We start from the raw sequence: 22,131 nt of genomic DNA on the forward strand, positions 1-22,131 counted from the left end.
AGGAGCTGGACCCCGCCCCGTCCTGCTGCTTTGCTCCTCCGCTGTGCGTACAGGGGACGTCGGGGGCGGTGCCGCAGGAGTTGCCCCTGGTAACGGGGGAGGCAGGAGGAGGAGGAGGAGGAGGAGGAGGGACTCGGCGGGAGGATGGTGAGTGTGGGGCCTGGGTCCCTCCGGAGCTGGTCGGTCACCCGCCTCCCTTCCCCAGGCCCAAGGCAGGGCACTGCGCTTAAGACAGGAGGGAATGGATTGACGCTCAGCCTGCTGTCTGGGTCCTGGATTGGTTTCGGGGGGCGGCGGAGAGCCCCGAGTGTGGGCCCTGGAGGGAGATCTGGGCCTGGGGAGGAAGGCGGGGCTTGCAACCGGTCCGAAACTAGGGGAAGGGGCTGTAAGGGGCTGTGGAAGGGTGCGTGGTTGTCCCGGTACGGAGCCAGGGCTCCATCATTACTCTGGGGATGAGATGAGGGCGGATCCGAGGAGCTACGGAGAGCAGCCTCTGCACGCAGGCTTAGATCTTCCCGGGGAATCGGCCTCCCCGTGCCGCAGTAAAGTGGGGTTCGCCAGTGCCCGGCCAGAAGCGGGGAGAGGGCCAGCGCTACTGTCTTTGAGGTCGCGCCGGCGGTACCAGGGGAGATGGCAGCCTAGCTCTCCTCTTCCTCGCGATGTGCGGGCCTCTGGGGGGAAGGGTGCAAATCCCAGGACACAAAGAGGTGCCGCTTGGAAAGGATGCCTAGTGGATTTTACGCCGTCTTGGTGTCTGCGTGGCGGGCGCGCTTCTGCAGTCCCGAGTTATTTATTTGCTGACGGTTCTGCAAGGTCTGGTTGTTGGTGATGACCAGTTTCCCGTTCAATACTTAATCCATGTCGGTGTAGGCAGATTTGCTGCCCGGTCCTTAGTATTTCCTTCGGACCTGTTGCAACCTTCCTTGGCATCTGACCACACCAGAACCAAAGGCCTTAATGTCAGTTTGGAGCAGATTAAAACTGGAGGGTGGCCATTCACTTGGGGCAAGCCTTTTCTCTGTCGAACCAGATTAAATCTTTCCCAAATTGTAAATTATGATACGTGACATATTTGATTCTTGACACTCTGTTCCTTGTTGATTTCTCTGCAGTTAGTTGGAGGGTGTTAAAATGGAATTGAGTGGTTTTAGAACTAGTCAAAGAAAAAATTGATTTTGGAGCGTTTAGAGCAGGTTGGTTGGCTTACCAGCTGCAAAGAGCTAACACTCAAGCTTATAGTTACTTCCCTGCCCCAACTCCAGACCCTTTTTGACTTTTAGAAATGTTGAACCACTTCTGTTGACTTATGAAGTAAGAAAAAGCTAGATGTTCACAAGGAAAACATACATGTACATTTGGTTAGATAATCCAATGAGTACATTTTGATAGGAAAAAATTTTTGCAATTGATTTAACATTGTCAGATCTCTAAAGAAGTAGAATTATTTGATCTGAAGTTGCCAATCATATTTCAACACTTGCTACATTGCAGTTTTGTTAACCTTAGGCTAAACAGATCTTTACATGTTTGCTTTTTATTAATCGTTTATACATGAGCTGTCCATTTAAAGGCTAACTTTTTCTCAACAAATGAGTACAAACATAAATATTTACACAGAAAATAACTAGAATTGAAATGAAAAAGGCATGCTAAACCAAGAGAGAAAGAGATTGCATCATAAATGAGAAACAGTTGGCTAACTTTTCCCAGTTTGTTTATCAGTGTAGTGGACTGTGTAATTTTTATGATTGTTTAATTTATAATTACAAGTCACAATAAATTAACCACTGTCCTGTTTCCAGGTGCAGATTGACACTGTATACAACAAATTGACAGTGTATACAACACTGTTGTATACGACTGTTGTATTCAGTGATCAAGAGAGATTTTCTTTTTTATTTTTTTCCTACCATGAACAATAAGAAACTAGGACAAATTATTCAGGATTCTTTATCTGATTTCCAAAATGCATTTTTTTTCCGTCTCCAAAAGTGTGAGCTATTCTTAGAACTGTAAGTGGAACATGGAATTTAAACGGTCAGTGGTGTGATTAAGTGTGTCACATCTGGTATCCCATGAGCCCCCGTGGTAACTGTGCTAGTAAAGAGTGAGTCCCAGGTTTATTTATTTTTTTAGTCCTTTAGCTATGACTAATACATATTTATTCTTTTTTTAATTTGGAGAACTGCAACAAAAACTCATTATTGGTTTCTCTGAACCCCTAGAGGTTCAGTTGTCTTACCCCTGCCTTAGGATACCAAGTCCTTGGTGAAATACTAAGATGACAGTAATTTTTGTGCATAACTAATCACTGTTATTTAATAGATGAGTCCTCCATTTAGGAATTATTTATGGAGTAATTTCTGTATATATGAACCTAGTGGTAGTTATCTAGCATGTTTAACATTTGAAGATTGTTCCCAAGATTATGTTTTCCAGTCAAAAATTGTCAGTGAAAAATATAAACACAACTACTGTTTTGAGTGCCCCCTATGTGCATGCTTTACATACATCATCTCACTTAATCTTCATAGCATTTTTCTTGAGATATAAATACTGTTCCCATTTTTCTAGATGGAACTGTGCCGGAGGTTACACATAGGGAAGTTGAATAAAAGTCTATGAAACTCTAAAGCCCATAATGTTCTTTTCATTAGGACTCTGATGAAGTGTGAACCCACTCTTCCTGAGGAGGTGCCCGTATTTTGTTCCTCAGGAAACATTGTATCTATTTAGTAGAGATATAAGGAGAAAGAAGACAAAATTTGGGTGAGGTTCTCCCTATCAAAGCTATACGAGGGGCTTCCCTGGTGGCGCAGTGGTTGAGAGTCCGCCTGCCGATGCAGGGGACACGGGTTCGTGCCCCGGTCCAGGAAGATCCCATATGCCACGGAGCAGCTGGGCCCGTGAGCCATGGCCACTGAGCCTGCGCGTCCGGAGCCTGTGCTCCGCAACGGGAGAGGCCACAGCAGTGAGAGGCCCGCATACCGCAAAAAAAAAAAAAAAAAAAAAGCTATACAAATATGCAGGTAAAAAAAAAAAAAAAGAAGAAAGAATTAACCTGAAATACTGTATTTTTCTCCTGCTGATTCCAAGGAGAGACAACTCAAGTTTTCTAAATCATAAGAAAAACCAAGCTATAAATATGATATTCTGAGCCAGAGATAAAAAAACAGTTTTTAGCATCCCCTCCTCAGGTCATATGACCAAGATTTAAATCAATCAGCTGCCACTCGTTTTTAAATCACATGACCCAACTTTAAATCAATCAGCTGCTTCCCTGTACCTCACGTGACTTGGCTTTGAATAGTAAGAAATGCAGAGGTATAAAAATGATGTTCTGAACAATAAATGGAAAAACAACATCTTAGAAAGTTTTTTCTTTTCGAATGGACCAATCATTGCATACAGAATAAAGGATTCTCTTGTGGATTTCTTGAACTGTAAACATACACATACACACACACACACACACACACACACACACACACAGCTATACGAATTCCTGGAAATTAATAACATCTCACTGGGCAGCACCAGGTTTTTTTGGTGAGGAAAAAGTAAATTGAAGTCAGTTCCATTTAAGCTAGGTATGGGGAGTGCATGTACCTGACAGCTGGTTTACTAATTTTAATACTTAATTTTTTTTTTTTTTTTTGCGGTACGCGGGCCTCTCACTGTTGTGGCCTCTCCCGTTGCGGAGCACAGGCTCCGGACACGCAGGCTCAGTGGCCATGGCTCACGGGCCCAGCCGCTCCGCGGCCTGTGGGATCTTCCCGGACCGGGGCACGAACCCGTGTCCCCCGCATCGGCAGGCGGACTCTCAACTACTGCGCCACCAGGGAAGCCCTTTAATACTTAAATTTTAGTTGCTCCTCCCAGTCACATATATTTTCCATATACCAACATATTCCTCTCTCCCTCTCCAACACCCTAGTTTCTTTGAATGACCTAGTTTGTATCATTTTAGGTCAGTGCACCATGCTTCTGCCGGTAGTTGAGTTTAAGCTGATTTGGAGGCAGATAAAATGTCCATAGTCAACTGCATGTCTAGTCATGATTTGCCTCTAGAAAAGTTTGTTTAAATGTTTGTGGCTGAGTCAGACCACTTCTGTCCACCAGGGTGCAGATAACTTGTGTGCATGCATGCTGATAACGCACGATGCACAATTAACTAAAGTTCTCGTTTCTTAAGTTGCCTCTATTTAATGTCATAGGAGTACACATCCTACAGAGAGATCATACCTGCTTTCCTCACCATTGTACTTGGAGCATATTATGGGTGTTTAATATAAATGAATGAATGAATGGATGTTTTGACCAAAAATACACTAAAAATTCATTTCCTTGTATTTATACTGCAAAACTCAGCCCCATAATAAAATTAACTTCTAATGGCTGTCTCCCTTCGTTTGACATTAACTATAGACATATATGGATAGAAGCATAGAGTAGACTTATTCTGCTCTTTTGTCCAGCCTGTTAAATCAGCTTACTTTGTACCTTTCAGGCAGAACCCTGATATCTATAAATATCCTCTTCCCTATTTAGCAAACGCTAATAATCCTGTGATCCCCTCTCCTCAGGAGTTGGGTTAATGTGATGCTGTACTGTATTTGCATTTGTCTTGCCTAGACCATGCTTGAGATGCCATTTGTTATTTCTCTGGAAGAAAATATTAGCTGAACTTTCCATTTCTCTGTAATTCATTTAAAGGTGCAACATGTGAAGTTATTGTTTCCTGATGAGGAAAATTGCTCATTGGAAATGTAGAAGTATTATTTTTTTATACTATTAGGTTTATAAAGTTTAGTTGTAGTTAGAATGTTTTCTTTCTCACCTGTGTTTTGCTTTTCTCCTTTTAAGACGAATAGAGATTATGTTTTTTAAATCGTTCAATTTCAAATATAATGAGTGTGTAAAAGCTGTCAGCCTGCAGAAAGCAGTATTTATATATACTGATTTTTTTTGAAAGAAACACATGAGGAAAAACCTAAAACATTTATTTTGAACCTTGAAAATATTTTATAGAAAACAGATTCTTTCACAATGTCTACACTAGTAAATGATGCATGAGAAGAACTTTCTTAACCTGTACCATTGTTTAATGTACAAATGTGATAAATTCCAGTTGTTTTAGAATTTTATTGGAAAGGATAATGAGGACATCTAATCAGGAACCCAGGAGGAGTAGTACAATGTGTTTTGCCTGTTCTTAGCCTTTTTATATCACCAGTCCCCTAAGGAGCTCAGAATTCTAATTTTAACTGTTCTGAAAGGTGGTATTATAAACGAGTGATTGCAATGTAGCTAATAGAAGCCAGGGAGATTGCTCATAAACAGAGTTTTAAAAAGGAATGGTGTCAAATAATTCAAGGCTGGAGAAGATAAAAAAAAAAAAGAAAAAATATGCCATAAAAAAAAAAGACTTGCTTAATCTTTTTTTGTTTGTTTGTTTCAAATCTATTCATTCTCTCTTCTCCAAATCTTTTGGAATAGAATTTGTCTGTCTTAAACTAAACGTTACATTTTATTGCTGACAGAAATTGAGGCATAGAGAGGTTAAAGTGGTCAGTGTGAATACAGTACTAAAAGGGGTAAACAAAGGGCCTCTGAAGCAGAAGGGAATTCTTATAATTATGCATATTTGCATATCATTGTCTCAACTCTTGAAAATTATTTCACAGAATTATCATTTGATCTTAGTGAACAGACTGGTTTGAGTTATTTCCTGGTGCGATGCGGATAAAAAAACATAACCATTTTATATAATTCTAAGACTCAGTTTGAAGGAATTTCCACTTGGGCTGGGAGATTAGATTATATGCCCTTTAAACTCTGGGATTCTTTGATTCTTGATGTAACCATGCCTCATTGGAAAATGATTGTCAGCCGCAAGACAGAACAAATAACTATCTTGTAAGATTTTTCTTATGTTCTTAGCTAAAAAGCAGCATGGCTTATTTCCATCCATTAAAAGAATAATAACAACAAGAAACAGAAATATTAGATTACTAGTCAAAAATACCCTGGTTAAACTTTAATGTTTTTTTGCTTCCAGAATGACCTTTCAATTCCCTAATTTCTCTGTTGTATTAGATTCTTCATCTGAAAAACATAGATAATCTATACCGTGCAGCTATACTGTAAGGGTCATGTGAAAGTTAGAAGATAATAGAGTATTTTGAATGATGGAGTCTTAAACAAGAACTAAAATAAAGTCTTAAAAAGAGAGCCCAAGTACAATTTTCTACAACCTTTTGAATAGTACCTTAGTACCTTAAAATCTTACATTAACTCGGGTGGGTAATTCTGTTTATTTCAACAGCTATCATATAGTGTCTAATAAGCGCCAGGCATTGTGGGAGATGGAAGCTATCTATAGTCCTTACACACAAGAAACTTCACTCTAGTATAAAGGAGGAAAATACAAAAATCAGTTCCCTACAGTCAGATATGATGGGTGCTCTGGTAGGATGCTCTGGTATATATATATATATATATATATATATATATATATATATATGTATATATATATATATATATATATATATATATATATATAAAGGGCTTCAGGAATGGGAGTTGGTTAGTAGTACATACTTCCAGGAGATTTGGGGTGACTGTTAAGCTGGATTAATAGAAGGAGCAGGAATAAGCCAGGCTATTTATTAAGTTGCTGAATTTACTAAAGTATTTCTGCCAAAACTTATAAGCAACTGGAATAAATGACATTAAAGTGGAAAATAGTACTATAAGCTCTCCACAACCAAGAACTTTTTTCAAGGAGGAGAAGGCATTCTGATACCCAGTAATATCAAAGTCAGTGCCTCCAAAGTAATCTCTGTTCTTCATGGTTGTTCAAGGGCTTACTCTCAATTTTGCGCAAATTGAAAAGTGCACCAGACCAGGAGGTGAGAATCCTTCTCCTGGGCTTGGATAATGCTGGTAAGACCACTCTTCTGAAGCAGCTGGCATCTGAAGACATCAGCCACATCACACCTACACAGGTGAGCACTGCCTTGCCCCCGATGCTTGTGTGACACGTGGAAGATGGTAATAGCAATATGAAAGACAAATGGGAGATAGAGTTTTGTCCATTTGTAACTTTTGTTACTGCGAAAAGTCTATACAATTTTAAAATAACCTCAGATTTCAAAATATATCAAGAGATTCCATTTATGTGAGATACTTAGAGTTGTCGAATTCATAGAGACGGGAGAGAGAACAGTGGTTACCCAGGGGCTGGATGGATGGTGGTGATGGTTGCACAAGAGTGAATGTACTTAATGCCACTGAGCTGCACACTTAAAAATGGTTAAAAAGGTAAATTTTATGTTATGTATATTTTACAATAATTTTTAAAAAGAAATAATATAAATTTATATGTCTATACATAGCAAGATACAATCACTTCCCTCTGATCTAAGTAATTCCTTTTTAGAAATAGCTTTATCTTCTCTGATTTTGAAATTAATACATGTAGAAAAATACAGAGAGAGCATAAAGGAAAAAAAACAGTACTGTGAGAAAAACCACTTTTAGTGTGTATTTTTCAGACTTAATAAATACAAATATATGTCTTTTTTTTTTTTTTTTTGGCCACACCATGTGGCTTGCAGGATCTCAGTTCCCTGACCAGGGATTGAACTGGGGCCATAGCAGTGAAAGTCCAGAATCCTAACCACTAGGCCACCAGGGGACTCCCTCAACTTTTTAGATTTTTTTGGGTGGGGACTGATGGGGGTTGGGGGCCCTCGCCACACGGCATGCATGCGGGATCTCAGTTCCCCAACCAGGGATGGAACCTGTGCCCCCTGCAGTGGAAGCGTGGAGTCCTAACCACTGGACTGCCAGGGAAGTCCCTCCATTTTTTAAATAAAAAAACAATTACCTGTATTTTTTTTTTTTTTTTTGCGGTACGCGGGCCTCTCACTGTTGTGGCCTCTCCCGTTGCGGAGCACAGGCTCCGGACGCGCAGGCTCAGCGGCCATGGCTCACAGGCCCAGCTGCTCCGTGGCATGTGGGATCTTCCCCGGCTCGGGCACGAACCCATGTCCCCTGCATCGGCAAGCGGACTCTCAACCACTGCGCCACCAGGGAAGCCTAATTATCTGTACCTGTATTTTTATTTATTTTTTTAAAAATTTATTTATTTTTGGCTGCATTGGGTCTTTGTTGCTGCGCGCAGGCTTTCTCTAGTTGCAGCGAGCGGGGGCTACTCTTCGTTGAGGTGCACAGGCTTCTCATTGCCGTGTCTTCTCTTGTTGTGGAGCACGGGCTCTAGGCGCGTAGGCTTCAGTAGTTGTGGCACACAGGTTCAGTAGTTGTGGCTTGTGGACTCTAGAGCGCAGGCTCAGTAGTTGTGGCGCACAGGCTTAGTTGCTCCGCGGCATGTGGGATCTTCCTGGACCAGGGCTTCAACCCATGTCCCCTGCATTGGCAGGCGGATTCTTAACCACTGCACCACCAGGGAAGCCCTACCTGTATTTTTAAATCCAGCCTCATCAACCCTCCTCTTTCGTAGGGCTAAGCAAGCAACAAAGCACAAGGACGGTGGTGCTCCCAGCATGGATGTTGGAGACAAGTCCTGCCTGGAAGAACTCTAGTGGGTTTCTTTAGGCCTCCTTCCCTGCAGGAAATCCTGAGAGAGCTTGACCTTTGGCCAGGCCTTTGGGTTTCCTAACTAGGGGCAGCCCTGTTGGTCTTACTTTTTAAGTGTTTGAGCGTTAGAGGTTTTAGCAAAACCAGAGTTACTTACCATTTTCTGTCACTGTCCCGTGATAAGAACTTGGTGTCGGGTTTGAATGGCTGTGCTGGTGTGTGTACTTCACGGCCAGCGAGTCTTACTGATTCGCAGCTCTTTGCAGAAAAGTCATTTCAACTGCTACCAAATGAGCAATTTTACAGCTTCTGAACAAATTTAATGTATGGCCTGAGGAGGAGCAAATTACAGTAGTCTAGCCTAGAAGGGCTGAAAACACATATTAGTGTGTCAGGATTTCTGCCAGAAAAAGAAGGGCTAGGGGATTTTTTTCGCATTAGTGAGAGGCTGTCTCTCTCAAGAGCACCACTAAAATGAGGACGTCCACACTGTGAGCAGGGAAATGAAATCCTAGTTATGGACCCAAAGCTCCAATTCTAACTTTCAGGCTCTGTTTGTTATGTTATAGGTGACTCTGTTATTATGTCAAGGTTTCGTATTTAGTCTTTAAAAACACACTTTTATTGTGTTTTTGTTTTATATTAGAAAAAGTGATAGATGCTCATTGTAGTAAACTTAGAACATATAAATAAGTAAAATTGAGAAACTAGAAATCACCTATAATGCCCAGTCAGACATAACCACTGTTAACATTTGAGAATGTATCCTTTCAAGTTTTTTTCTTTGCCCATATATGGTGGGTATATTTAAAATAGAAAGTAAAAATGGCTCATACAGAGTATACTGTTTTGTATTATCTTTTCCACTTAATAACGTATCTTGAACATATTTCTACGTTGTTCTGTATGTAAATACTTATACAGTACACATCTCTAAATGTTTGCACCCATTCATTATTATTTCCGTAGAATAATTTCTTAGTAGATTTGTTGGGTCTGGTGACTTACAGACTTTTAAGGCAGCTGACACATATGGTCAAATTCTAGGATTTACACTTATTTATTCCCTCATCCCAGAAAGGATTTGTTGTTGCTGGGTCTGACATTTACTACTGTAGTTAAGCGTAGAATTTTTAAACGCATAAAAGGGGTTTTGTGAATGAGTCAGAATGAAGTGCGCTTTTACAATAAGCTTAAGCCACTTCCCTTAGGAGTTCTAAAACTTCTAATTTATTCAGTCATTGGCATTTTAGAGGAGCAGTAGTAAGCATCATCCCCTGTTGTCCTCTAGTGACTGTCCTCAGTGGAAATTGGGTGGCAGTGTTCCCGTACTGTTGCCCTGTGCCTTCTCCTTCTGCGTGAGGCAGTAGTGCTGGGGAGCTGCCAGAAGAAGCAAATGTTCATGGAGGCATCCCCAGACCCACTTAACTCCAGCGATTCTGGATGAAATGTCACTTCTGTGGGAGCAGGCTGTTGATGGGATTTTTCAAATCCTTATTTCATTATGTCATTCTTGCAAGAAGATTTTTTTTTAAATCTTGCTCATAAAATGCCTTCTCTTCGAACCCCAAAGGTCTTGTTAATTTGTTTCTCTGCACATGAACTCCCAGCTCACCCTTCTTCCTGCCCCTGATTGGCTTACCTTCCCCAAAGTTCCACCTTGAGTCACTGTCCTGAAAATGAACACTTTCTTTTCAAGTTCATCAGAGATACCTGTTAAAGAACAGTTTCAAATGCCCACTTGTTTGTTTTCATCACCACCTGTATGAGGGGTGCTACTCCAGTTTCAAACCAGCCTCCCGCTTCGTGTCCTGAGTTCAGGTCCTTCCTTTTCTTGATCAATGCATATGAGGCAATTTCTTTCATTTTGAGCTGCTCTTAAAGAATCCAGTCTTCCAGATTGTAGCTCTTGCCTCTTTTTTTTTTGCCTGCACTGGGTCTTCGTTGCTGCACGAGGGCCTTCTCTAGTTGCGGCGAGCGGGGCCTACTCTTTGTTGTGGTGCGTGGGCTTCTCATTGCAGTGGCTTCCCTTGTTGCGGAGGACAGGCTCAAGGCACGTGGGCTTCAGTAGTTGTGACTCTGGGCTCTAGAGCACAGGCTCAGTAGTTGTGGCGAATGGGCTTAGTTGCTCTGCGGCATGTGGGATCTTCCCGGACCAGGGCTCGAACCCGTGTCCCCTGCATTGGCAGGCAGATTCTTAACCACTGTGCCACCAGGGAAGCCCCTTGCCTCTTTTTAAACTTAACATTTGTTCTGTTGTGTTGAGTCTGCAGATTCAGCTTTGTTTTCTTGTTAGTTACATGTAATGTCCTGTTAAATTTCACCATGCTGAGGACTCATGGGATGGGTGGGGGTCTGTGTTGATTACCAGAGCTGTTCTCATAACAAGTCATCCTCAGCAGTTCCATGTATGTGTGCACTCAGCATGACATCATCAACACTGACCCCAACCTGAGTGACAGAAGCACGTGTAAATACATTTTTGTTCCCCATCAGAGCAAACTGTTTTCAGTATCATCTGTGTCACGTCTGGCAGAGTACCTCAGAATTAATAAATAACATAGCTGGTAAATGTAACTTTGTCAGAAATTGATCTCAAAGCCTAGTAAAACTTGATATTTTTTGTTTCAGGGTTTTAACATCAAAAGTGTACAATCACAAGGTTTTAAACTGAATGTATGGGACATTGGTGGACAGAGGAAAATCAGACCATACTGGAGGAATTATTTTGAAAACACTGATATTCTCGTAAGTACTCCTTCTGATGCATCAATTCATAATCTCTTCTCCCCTGTCTTACTAACATTTACACTATAATTGTCTTTCTTGTCAATAATTCCATTGCCGTAACATTGCTCTTCATCACTATGAATTTAGAGCTAGCAGACAGATTGTGGAGCTTTGTGTAATTTATATAAGATGTTTTTCTGTTGCTCAGTAACAATGTTGTGCCCACACCCACCTTGGCAAATAAAGTATTTATTAATTACCATAGTGATTTGAACAGCAGAAGAGAAGTCAGAAGATTGTGCCATTGACTCCATCAACCCAAGGAAATCAACGAATCAGGTATATCCCAAAGAGAGCAACCAAGATAGTGAAGGTCCTGGAAACCATGATGTATGAGGAATGGTTGAAAGACCTGACGATGTCCTTCCTGAAAGAGAAAGTGCTTGGAACTGTCTCTAGTTGCTTCAGGACCTATCTTAAGTCTGAGAGATTGGCTTCATTGTGAATAGTTCTAGAGGACCAGGCAAGGAGCAGTTTGGGGAGTATTAGGGTTTAACTCAGAATAAGGAAGACGTTTCCTATAATCGTAACTGTCCAGAAGTAGAAGAAGCCGCCTTAGGCTTCTGGGATTCCTTCTGCACTGGGATTCCTGGCTCAGGCAGCATTCACGCAGGCAGAGGCTGAGACCTGAGCTCCCAGCTCACTGCCAAGTTCTCTAGGACTACTGTTTTAGGATTCTTGGAGATTTTACTCTCCAGGTGCATGATTTCTCCAATCCCTCAGCCTCTCAGCTCCTTCACCTCCCCTCCAGCGAGCTTGCCATCCGCCCCACCTCAGCCACTCACTCATGGTCGTACCGTAAAACCAGGACCTTTCATGAACTTGGATAGGAAAAAATGTTGCATAATATCTCCGTTAACCTCTAACTGAAAGTTTGAATTTACTTTAACTATGACCATAGACAGTAAGCTGCAAAAACACGTCGATATCTTCATTGCCAGTAGAACTCACCTTGCATCTCAGACAGCTTCCCTCTCTGCTGCTGCTTCCTAGGTGTCTCTTTCTACCTGCTCATTCCTATCAGCATGCACACATCCTGTAGTTGCTCTTGTTTAAAACAAAGAACTCTTGGCTTCCTGTACATCCTCCTCTAGATACTGTCCCATTCCTCAGCCTCTCTTTACAACTCCTTAAAAGAATTTTCTGTGTTCTCTGTCTTCACTTCCTCTCCCCGCAGGCACTCGGAACCCTCCATTCAGTCTCACCGAGAATCCACAGTGCCGAGTCCCATGTTCAGTTTCATTACTCATCTCACTTGACCTGTCAGCACATTTAACAGAGTTGGTCGTCGTGCTGTCCTTGAAACATTGTCTTTCCTTGGCTTCCAGAATTCCATTCTATCTTGGTTTTCCTCCTGTCTCACTGGCTACTACTCCTCAATCTCCATTGCTATTTTTTCTTATCTCCCAACCTCCAAATGTTGGAGTGCCCCAGAGTTCAGGCCTGTGCTTTTCTTCTCTAAGTCGCTGCTTAGATGACTTCATCCAATTTCAAGGCGTTAATCACCACCTACATGCCGGTGAATCCCAAACTGTTATCTCCAACCTGGAACTCAGTTTCATATACAGCCAGTTGCCTATTTGACACCTGAACACCAGTGGCTAGTAAGTCCCCTCAACCTCAACATGTCCAAAACCGAATTCCTATCTTCATCCACCCCTGCCCAAATCTTCTTCTCCAGTCTTCTCAGTAAATGACAGTCCCATTCATCCAGAAGCACTGGACTCATCCTGGGCTCCTTTTCACTCCCCACATCTTCTCCATCAGCCAATCCCGTCAATTCTACTTTCAAAATATTTCTAGAATCTGCCCACTTCTCTCCATCGCCACTGCTACCGTGCACTGATTTTTTTTTAATTTATTTATTGTTTTTATTTATTTATTTGGCTGCATTGGGTCTTCATTGCTGTGCATGGGCTTTCTCTAGTTGCAGCGAGCGGGGGCTACACGGGCTTCTCATTGCGGTGGCTTCTCTTGTTGCAGAGCACAGACTCTAGGCGCACGGGCTTCAGTAGTTGTGGCATGCAGGCTCAGTGGTTGTGGTTTGCAGGCTCTAGAGCGCAGGCTCAGCAGTTGTGGCACACGGGCTTAGTTGCTCCACGGCATGTGGGATCTTCCCGGACCAGGGCTTGAACCCGTGTCCCCTGCATTGGCAAGTGGATTCTTAACCACTGCACCACGAGGGAAGCCCCCCATGCATTGATTATTGCAGTATCATTCTAACTAGCCTCCTAACTTCTGCCTTGCCTCCCTCAAGTCTCTCCTCAACGCTATAGCTATATTGATCCTGTTAAAACATAAGCTTCCCAGCTCAGAGTTAAAGCCAAGGTTCTTACAGTGGTCCACGAAGCCCCCTACCTGCTGACTCCTCTTCCAAGCCCTTCTCACCTGGTGCCAGCTACACTGGCCTCCTTGCCATTCCTGGAACACAGGCATGCTCCCACCTCCGGGCCTTTGTCATCACTATTTACAATGCTGGAATTCTTTTTTCTTAGATATTCTCATGGTGTAGTCCCTCACCTCAGACATACTTTTATTTATTACCTTTCTCCTCCACTGTAATGTAAGCTACATGAATACAGGAACTTTGCTTTTCTTTTTTTTTTTTTAACTGTTGTATCCCCAGTGCTTACAAAAGTACCAAATAAATGAAATGGATAATTGCTATAGATGGATTCCAACATTAGGTAGAATGTGGAGTTCTATAACTTCTAAATTTCCTTCCAACTCTAAGGTTCTATGATTCTGTATCATTGTGGTCAAGTCCAGAGGCTTATTAATTCTATGAACTGGGTGGAACATCTACTTCACAGAGGGTTGATGAGAAGTAGTGAATTTATTTATCATGATTCTTAAATGGGGAATAATACCAAAATATAAAATTGTACTATCATCAAATCAATAAACACATGTGAGATACCAAGATGGCCGTCACAAGGGCTCATAATGTTTCTGGCCCATGGTGAAGGTAAGTTCCCGTATGTTCCTTGTGCCAGGTTGAAGGTTTAAATGGATGAGAACAAAAAGATGAGACACATCCATCCATCCATTTATCCATCTATTCAACCAGTTATTCTTCCAAAATGTATTATATACCTTCTAGGAGAACAGAAGAGAAATGTTGGGAAAAAAGAAAAATTTTCCCTTTAATACAGAAATTTCTTCTATAATCTCAAATAATGTGTCTGGTTTTGAAATATAATTTTAGAAATTTTCAAATTTATGTAGAGGTCAAAAAAATAGTGTAATGAAACCCTAGTTACCTACCCATCATCTGGCTTCCTTAATTTCAGCTTTAGCAATCTTGTTTCATCTCCCCTACCACTACTTTTTTTTTTTTTAAGTATTTTAAAGCAAATCCAAGCCATCATATTGTTTCACTCACGAATCCTTGAAATGTAGAGATGAGTCTCTAAATTGTATGAAACTACATGTTAGAAAAACTGAACATTAAAAGTCTTTCAAGGGCTTCCCTGGTGGCGCAGTGGTTGAGGGTCCGCCTGCCTATGTAGGGGACACGGGTTCATGCCCCGGTCCGGGAAGATCCCACATGCTGCGGAGCGGCTAGGCCCGTGAGCCATGGCCGCTGAGCCTGCGCGTTCGGAGCCTGTGCACCGCAACGGGAGAGGCCACAGCAGTGAGAGGCCCGTGTACCGCAAAAAAAAAAAAAAAAGTCTTTCAAATCCCAAAAATCAACAAGGAAAGTCCTGGAACTAATAAGTGATTACAGCAAATTTGCAGGCTATAAGGCTAATATACAAAACCTATAGAGTCAAGCCAAATCATTATGCTATATACCTTAAACAGTGCTGTGTGTCAATTATATCACAATAAAACTGGGGGAAGAAAAGGCTATAGATTCTCCTTTACTTTTTGAGGCAAGAGTTGGGAAAAAGCAGGCAATTGAGAGAAATCACAGTTCTATCTGTTCATCTACTGGATTAGGTACTTTGAAAGAAATGTCCAAATAAGGGCTATATAGGGACTTCCCTGGTGGTCCAGTGGGTAAGACTCCACACTTCCAATGCAGGGGGCCTAGGTTCAATCCCTGGTCGGTGAACTAGATCACACATGCGTGCTGCAGCTAAGAGTTCGCATGCCACAACTAAGAAGTCCATATGCCGCAACTAAAAAAGATCCCGCATGCCACAATGAAGATCCCGAGTGCCACAACTAAGACCCAGCACAGCCACAATAAATAAATAAATAAATTCCTTTAAAAAGAGCTGTATATAAGGACATTAATGCCTTAAGGCTCCATGAGGAGGTCTCAGAAACTTTCTGGTCTACAGATCAGGGTAATTTTAAAACATAAGCTCTAACATCTTGAGGGTAGACTGCAAGGTAGTTGTAATATGACCCTGGATTCCACACTTCCCATTAGCTGAGAGCACCTAGGAATTATTGGACAATCCAGCAAAACTAAGTTCACAGTAACCCTAGAGGAGCTTTCTCCAGCTATATTATGCTGCCAGTATCAGACAATATTTTGGATTGAGTCAAACCTTTTGTCATTTTCCAATGCTATTTGAGATTAAACAAGTCTTGAGGAGCAGCTGAGTACCCAGGGTTAGATTCTAAGGCCTTGGGGCTTTTAGCCCTATCTGCCCATTTTGTAGCAGCTTGGAGTGACAGTGGTAGATGGGTTACATTAGTTTGTTTGTACTTAATAGTCTTCCACTGTTGGTTGAAAAGACCTATTACACTAGACTCCACACTGCCTAGAAGAGCAGGGTTGAGGCTTGATGCATTTCGTTGCCTGGTTAATTCTTTTCAGTTCTCTCTAGAGTGCCAAAATACAGTCTTGCTTTAGAGCAGGTGTCGACAAACTGATCCAGCCTGCCTCCTGTTATTGTGTCTCGTGAGCTAAGAATGGTTTTGACATTTTTAAATGGTTGAACAAAAAATCAAAAGAAGAATAAGATTTCATGACACATGAAAATTATATGAAATTCAAATTTCAGTGTCCGTAAATAAAGTTCTGTTGGAACACAGCCACGTCCATTTGTTTATGTATTTTTTTATGGTTGCTTTTGCACTACAGCAGCAAAGTTCAATAGCTGTGAAAGAGATTGTATGGGCCACAAAACCTAAAATATTTACTACCTGACCCCTTACAGAAAAAGAGTACCAACCCCCACTTTAAATTATATGTTTCTCTAGAGGTTTGAAAGAATCAGAGCAACTCCTAAAAGTGCAGTTATTCTCAGGGATGATGACACTGAGAACATGACTTCAGCTTTATTAATTTGGGGGAAGTGACTAAGAAATTAATCCTGAGATAAGATAGAAGGGAGGGGATAGGATGTCTTCCATTTCTCTTGTGCCAGGAAATAACAGCCTTTTGATAGACAAAAACACATCATTTTTTTCAAGGTATATATTAATATTAATACCAAACTTCACTTACTTTATCATAATTAGTTTTGTGTCTAAACACAACATAATTTAAGGTAATTTGCCATCATTTCCATATCCAAAGGACATCAAGTGAGACAGAGCTCAAACAACCATCTCTTATATTATCTCCATAATATCACTCACACTTGAGCATCAGTACCACTAGAGCACAAATAACTGAAAACAGGTCATCCAGAAAACTTACTTGTCAGTTTCACCCTCCTCTTAAGACTTTTGCTCAAGCTATCAATAAAAAGCCACACTTTTTAGTGTCATCTCTTCTGTCTCCGTCTACCCCTCTGGTGGAGAAATACTTAAGAGCAATAAAATGGCCAAAAGGTGGCAGCAGGAGGGAGGAGGACCAGAAGCAAGAGGAGAAACAAAGAGCCTTCATTCACATGGTGGATAATCAGTCTCCGGATAATCCGAAATTGGCTGAACTTCCATCCAGAAAAAATCTTTTTCTCTAGGTCTTCCTCCCACAACCAAATAAAAATTTCCAAGCAGTTGCCAATGAAGGTGTGAATTGGCTCTGCTTAAAGCATCATTCTCATTCTGAGTGCCATGGATTATAAGTTTATTTTAGAATAGGTTTATGAAACTTAATTTTTGAAGATCCATAATGTTTTAAGACCAGTCAAAAGCACTATATTTAACTTTCTTTAATACTTTCTGAGTATTTTTTATTTGATAATCTGTTTCTGGATTCTTTTTTTTGCTCAGTATTATGTAGCAACCTAAATGGGAAAAGAATTTGAAAACAAATAGATACATGTGTATGTATAACTGAATCACTTTGCTGTACACCTGAAACTAACACAACATTGTTAATCAACTATACTCCAATATAAAATAAAAAGTTACACCAAGGGGGGAAGGGGCGGGGGTGGGATGAATTGGGAGATTGGGATTGACATATATACACTATTGATACTATGTATAAAATAGATACCTAATGAGAACTTACTCTGTAGCTCAGGGAACTCAGTGCTCTGTGGTGACCTAAATGGGAAGGAAATCCAAAAACAGAGGGGATATATGTATACGTATAGCTGATTCACTTTCCTGTACAGTAGAAACTAACACAACATTGTAAAGCAACTGTACTCCAATAAAAATTAATTTTAAAAAATTAAAGTTAAAAAAATGGTTTTTGCATGACTAGATTAACACTTACGTTATTAACAAGAAAAAGAAAGGAAGAAAAAGAGGCTATCCTTATCCTTAGCTATTGACCGCAAGCAAACAGATACTTGCAGGAAGAAACTGGGCAGCGCTGGGGAGGGGGTAACCAGGAGAATCGTGTGCCACCATAGAAAAACAGATCTGTGGGATCACCAGAGACTGGTTTGTGCTTAGGACTTCTTCACTTGGCCCTTTTAATAAATTGGGGCAGTTGTTTTATAGCCTTCCTCCTGGAATTATTTTACAATAATTTTCAAATTCTATAAAAGTTATGTGAGAAAAATACTAAATGATAGGAAGAATTTATGTACAGTTTAGGAAAAGCCCCCTTTTGACTCTTTTAATGAAAATGTTCCTTGTGAAATTTAATGTCAAAGCAATAAGTAACAAGTCATTTAGCAAGTAATTAAAAGTTAAAACTTTCTTATTGACTTTCAGCCTCTGGATTCTTTGGTATTTCAATCATCATCTTTCTTGTCTACTATTAAAACTATCTTTCCATTCCTAATTATTCTCTCCCAACTGTTTATTTTTCATCATATCAAACACCAATTTCTTAACTGTATCTTTTTCTTTTCTTTTTATTTTTGGCTGCGCCACGCAGCTTATGGGATCCTAGTTCCCCGACCAGGGATTGAACCCGGGACCCGGCAGTGAAAGTGCCGAGTCCTAACCATTGGACTGCCAGGCAATTCCCATTAACTTTATCTTTAATTGTATTCTCAGCCTTGTCTCAGCCTCTTCTACATTTACCTTCTCACTCATACCCTTTGTTCTCAAGCACATTTTTTCCTGCTTTGTAATCTGAGCCCAGAATACCCTCCCAGGGATCACCTGACCCTTCTCCCCTCCCTCACATCATCTCCCAGTCTTGCCTGAGTGAAGATCATCTTAATCCACTATAGACTACCAAATAGTTCTAATCCCGTCCTTTGTATTCAGGTTCACTCTTCCATTGCATTCCTTCTTTCTACATCTGTGTTTATACTATGCCTGCTACTATATAATGTGAGACCCACCAGTGGAAAACTAAGCTACCACCATGTTCTGACTTATCAGACAGTATCGAATTTTGTGTCTCTGTGGTGTGCATTGAGTCAGAGTAATATTAACAATAACAATAATAAGGCCACAAAGAAATACTGAGACCAAACACATCCATCCTTTCTCCTATGATTCTCCATGAAGGAAACACAGGTGAGGTGGTCCCTGGTATCATATTTAGCACTAGTGACTCTAAATTTATTTATTTATTTGTTTGTTTGCTTATTTATTTATTTATTTTTGGCCGTGCTGCGTGGCATGCGGTATCTTAGTTCCTGACCAGGGATCGAACCTGTGCCCCCTGCACCCTGCCCCGGGCCGAGGAAGCGCTGAGTCTTAACCACTGGACCTCCAGGGAAGTCCCAGCACTAGTGACTCTAAATGAGAGTGCATTAACTTAAGCAAAGGAATTTTAATTGTTGGGGTTTTTTTCCTTTCAAAAGAGAGCAAGTTTTCAGAGTAGAACAGAATTTTAAGGCACGTAAAGGTGGGAATTCAAGATTGCTTTTCATTGTTGTTTTTCAATGATATGTTCTTTCAAAAGAGCGTTTCCATTATACCATTAGTTTAGTAACAATTCTAATTTCTTTAAAGAAAGTTTGAAATTTTGATAATTTTTAAGATTAGCAACTGGGAGAACATTTAATACACTGATGATTTTTTTTAATGACTACAAAATGATATCTCTGGTTTTCTTTTTTTTTTTAATTTACTTATTTATTTTTGGCTGCATTGGGTATTCATCGCTCTACATGGGCTTTCTCTGGTTGCAGCGAGCTGGCGCCGCTCTCCGTTGCGGTGCGTGGGCCTCTCATTGCGGTGGCTTCTCTTGTTGCAGAGCACAGGCTCTAGGCTCGCAGGCTTCAGTAGTTGTGGCACGTGGGCTCTAGAACACAGGCTCAGTAGTTGTGGCGCACGGGCTTAGTTGCTCTGTAGCATGTGGGATCTTCCCAGACCAGGGCTCAAACCCATGTCCCCCGCACTGGCAGGCGGATTCTTAACCTCTGTGCCACCAGGGAAGTCCTCAGATTTTCTTTTTAAATTAACATATGAAGAAGAATTAGAAGGGAACTTTCATAAGAAATGAAAATAATTAATGTGCTTGGGTTCTGGAACTATAGGCGATTATTCTTTCTTCTTTGGTCTTATCTAATTTCCCTTATCATTGTTATAGGATGTTATTTATACAATAAATACAATTCAGTGATGGGAAAGAAAGCTTGGGATTTGTAATTTACGGTAAATCTCAAAACTTCTCTTACTCTGGCAAAGCCTATGCCCCTGCTATTTCCAGTACTTGATCTTAACCTCCCAGCACCTGAAGACAGCATACAGTTAATACTGAAAATGGTACTTTCAGAATGATGATGTTCGAGGTCTATAGGATTTGTAAATGCCTCAAAACACTATCCCTTCCTGACAATTTGGGACACAGTATAGCAGAGTGCTTAAGAGCAACTGGGGACTTTACTGTCAGGTATGCCTGAGTTTGAATCCCCATTTTGTCATGTACCAAACGTAACTTGGGTAAATTACTTAACTTCTTCGGGCTTATGTTTATTTATGTATAAAATGGGATAAAAATGAAATCTAACTCACGGAGTGATAACGAGGATTAATAGGGTAAATCTAGTAAGAATGTTCAGTGAATGCCTGTTAACTATATCTATTTTTATCCTGCTTGGCTCTCCTGACTTCCTACTTTGGAGTTTTGCTGGAGGTATTTTCTGGGCCTCTCCATTTAATTAATTAATTAGTTTATTTTGCATCCGTAGATAAGAATTACCACCTCAGTTTCAGGATGCTGTGCTAATGTGAAAATCTGCTGATTGGGAATCATCTGCTCCTTCCCTAGAAGTTGCCCTGTCTTTTTCCATATTTGCTTATTGAAGTAGCCTTCTTCTTTTACTTTACAGATATATGTAATTGACAGCGCAGACAGAAAAAGATTTGAAGAGACGGGTCAGGTAAAAAATTGTTCTGTTGAGATACTTCCCAAATAATTGGGTATTCATTAATCTACTTTGTAAATGTATAAGCGTGGGGGAAGTATTTTTGTTTAACCTGTGCAGTTTAAACAAAACAGTCATTCTGGCAAGCAGGCAAAATACCACTTGCCTAAAAAGAAATTAGTTGAGAATTCTTTAAACAATTTTTCGTTTAAAGCCTTTTAGTTTTAATCAAATTAAATAAATAAGGTATAAGCAAATGGAACTTACCACCATGCCCAAAAGCTCTTCCCAGGCCACATAGAAATGAACCTGAGGAACAATTCACTTATCATTTCTGTGTACATTTTTCAATACCAACTTAATTGATCCAAGGGTAACTTGGACAAATTAGAAGGTATGGGAAGAAATGTGCAAGCCAAGACTAAGCTGCTCTTCTTGCCAAGCGAAGAGATAGGTATACTTTGAACCCAAATATGACTTCAAATGCAGAGTGCATGTCAACATGATTACACAATGCAATCTGTGTATGCAATTTTAAATAGAGAAGCAGTGGGCATAGACCATTTTACCCAGACTGAGTGCACTGATAAGAAGTGAGTAGTATCGTGGACCTCTTTGGAGAAGCACCTTTACATTTTATTGCAGAGTCCTTGGCCTGTGTCCTAAACTACTGCACGTGGCCTTCCAAAGGTAGCAGTCCCCATGTTTAAGTTCCTTTTCCCTGGAAATTAGTTTGAGAACTCTCCAGACTCCTGGAGACAGCCCCTCTCCCTTCTATACCTTGATGATTTCTAGACTTCACTCAAGTGAAACAATGTTAAACATGAGTTTGGAAGTGAAGGGTGTCAGATGGAGATCTGCCTCTTGAACCATCCAGTTCTCTTTGACAGCCCAAGTGTCTTAAGTAGCTAAAATGTGGGTTGAGTGGGGAAGAGGTGGATCCTGGCATTTAGCTAAGTATATACCTTCTCCTGTACTTATCGCAGGCAGAATCAACATACAGTTTAGATCCCAACCAATAACCTAAAAATTAGAGACCTTGCCAGATGGACTAATGCAGTTACTTTAGGATGTGGGTTTAATGAAGTGTAATGCACATGCATGCATGTTTTGGAGACAGAGATTGATGAAACAGAATTATAGTCTCTAAAGCAAT

General features: G+C 40.8%; 1 protein-coding gene across 1 annotated transcript in view; it reads left to right on the forward strand.

The window, feature by feature from the left end:
* The window catches only part of ARL3 (ARF like GTPase 3), a 32,505-nt gene continuing 10,374 nt past the window's right edge, over positions 1-22,131 (forward strand). The window contains exons 1-4 of the mRNA XM_019939912.3: positions 1-147; positions 6,867-7,010; positions 11,236-11,352; positions 20,940-20,990. Of these exons, the coding sequence (XP_019795471.1) occupies positions 145-147; positions 6,867-7,010; positions 11,236-11,352; positions 20,940-20,990 (315 nt within the window). The 5' untranslated portion in view covers positions 1-144. The remainder of the gene's footprint in view (positions 148-6,866; positions 7,011-11,235; positions 11,353-20,939; positions 20,991-22,131) is intronic.

Source organism: Tursiops truncatus, chromosome 16 (assembly GCF_011762595.2).
Source record: "Tursiops truncatus isolate mTurTru1 chromosome 16, mTurTru1.mat.Y, whole genome shotgun sequence".
In the NCBI taxonomy this organism is placed as follows: Eukaryota; Metazoa; Chordata; class Mammalia; order Artiodactyla; family Delphinidae; genus Tursiops; species Tursiops truncatus.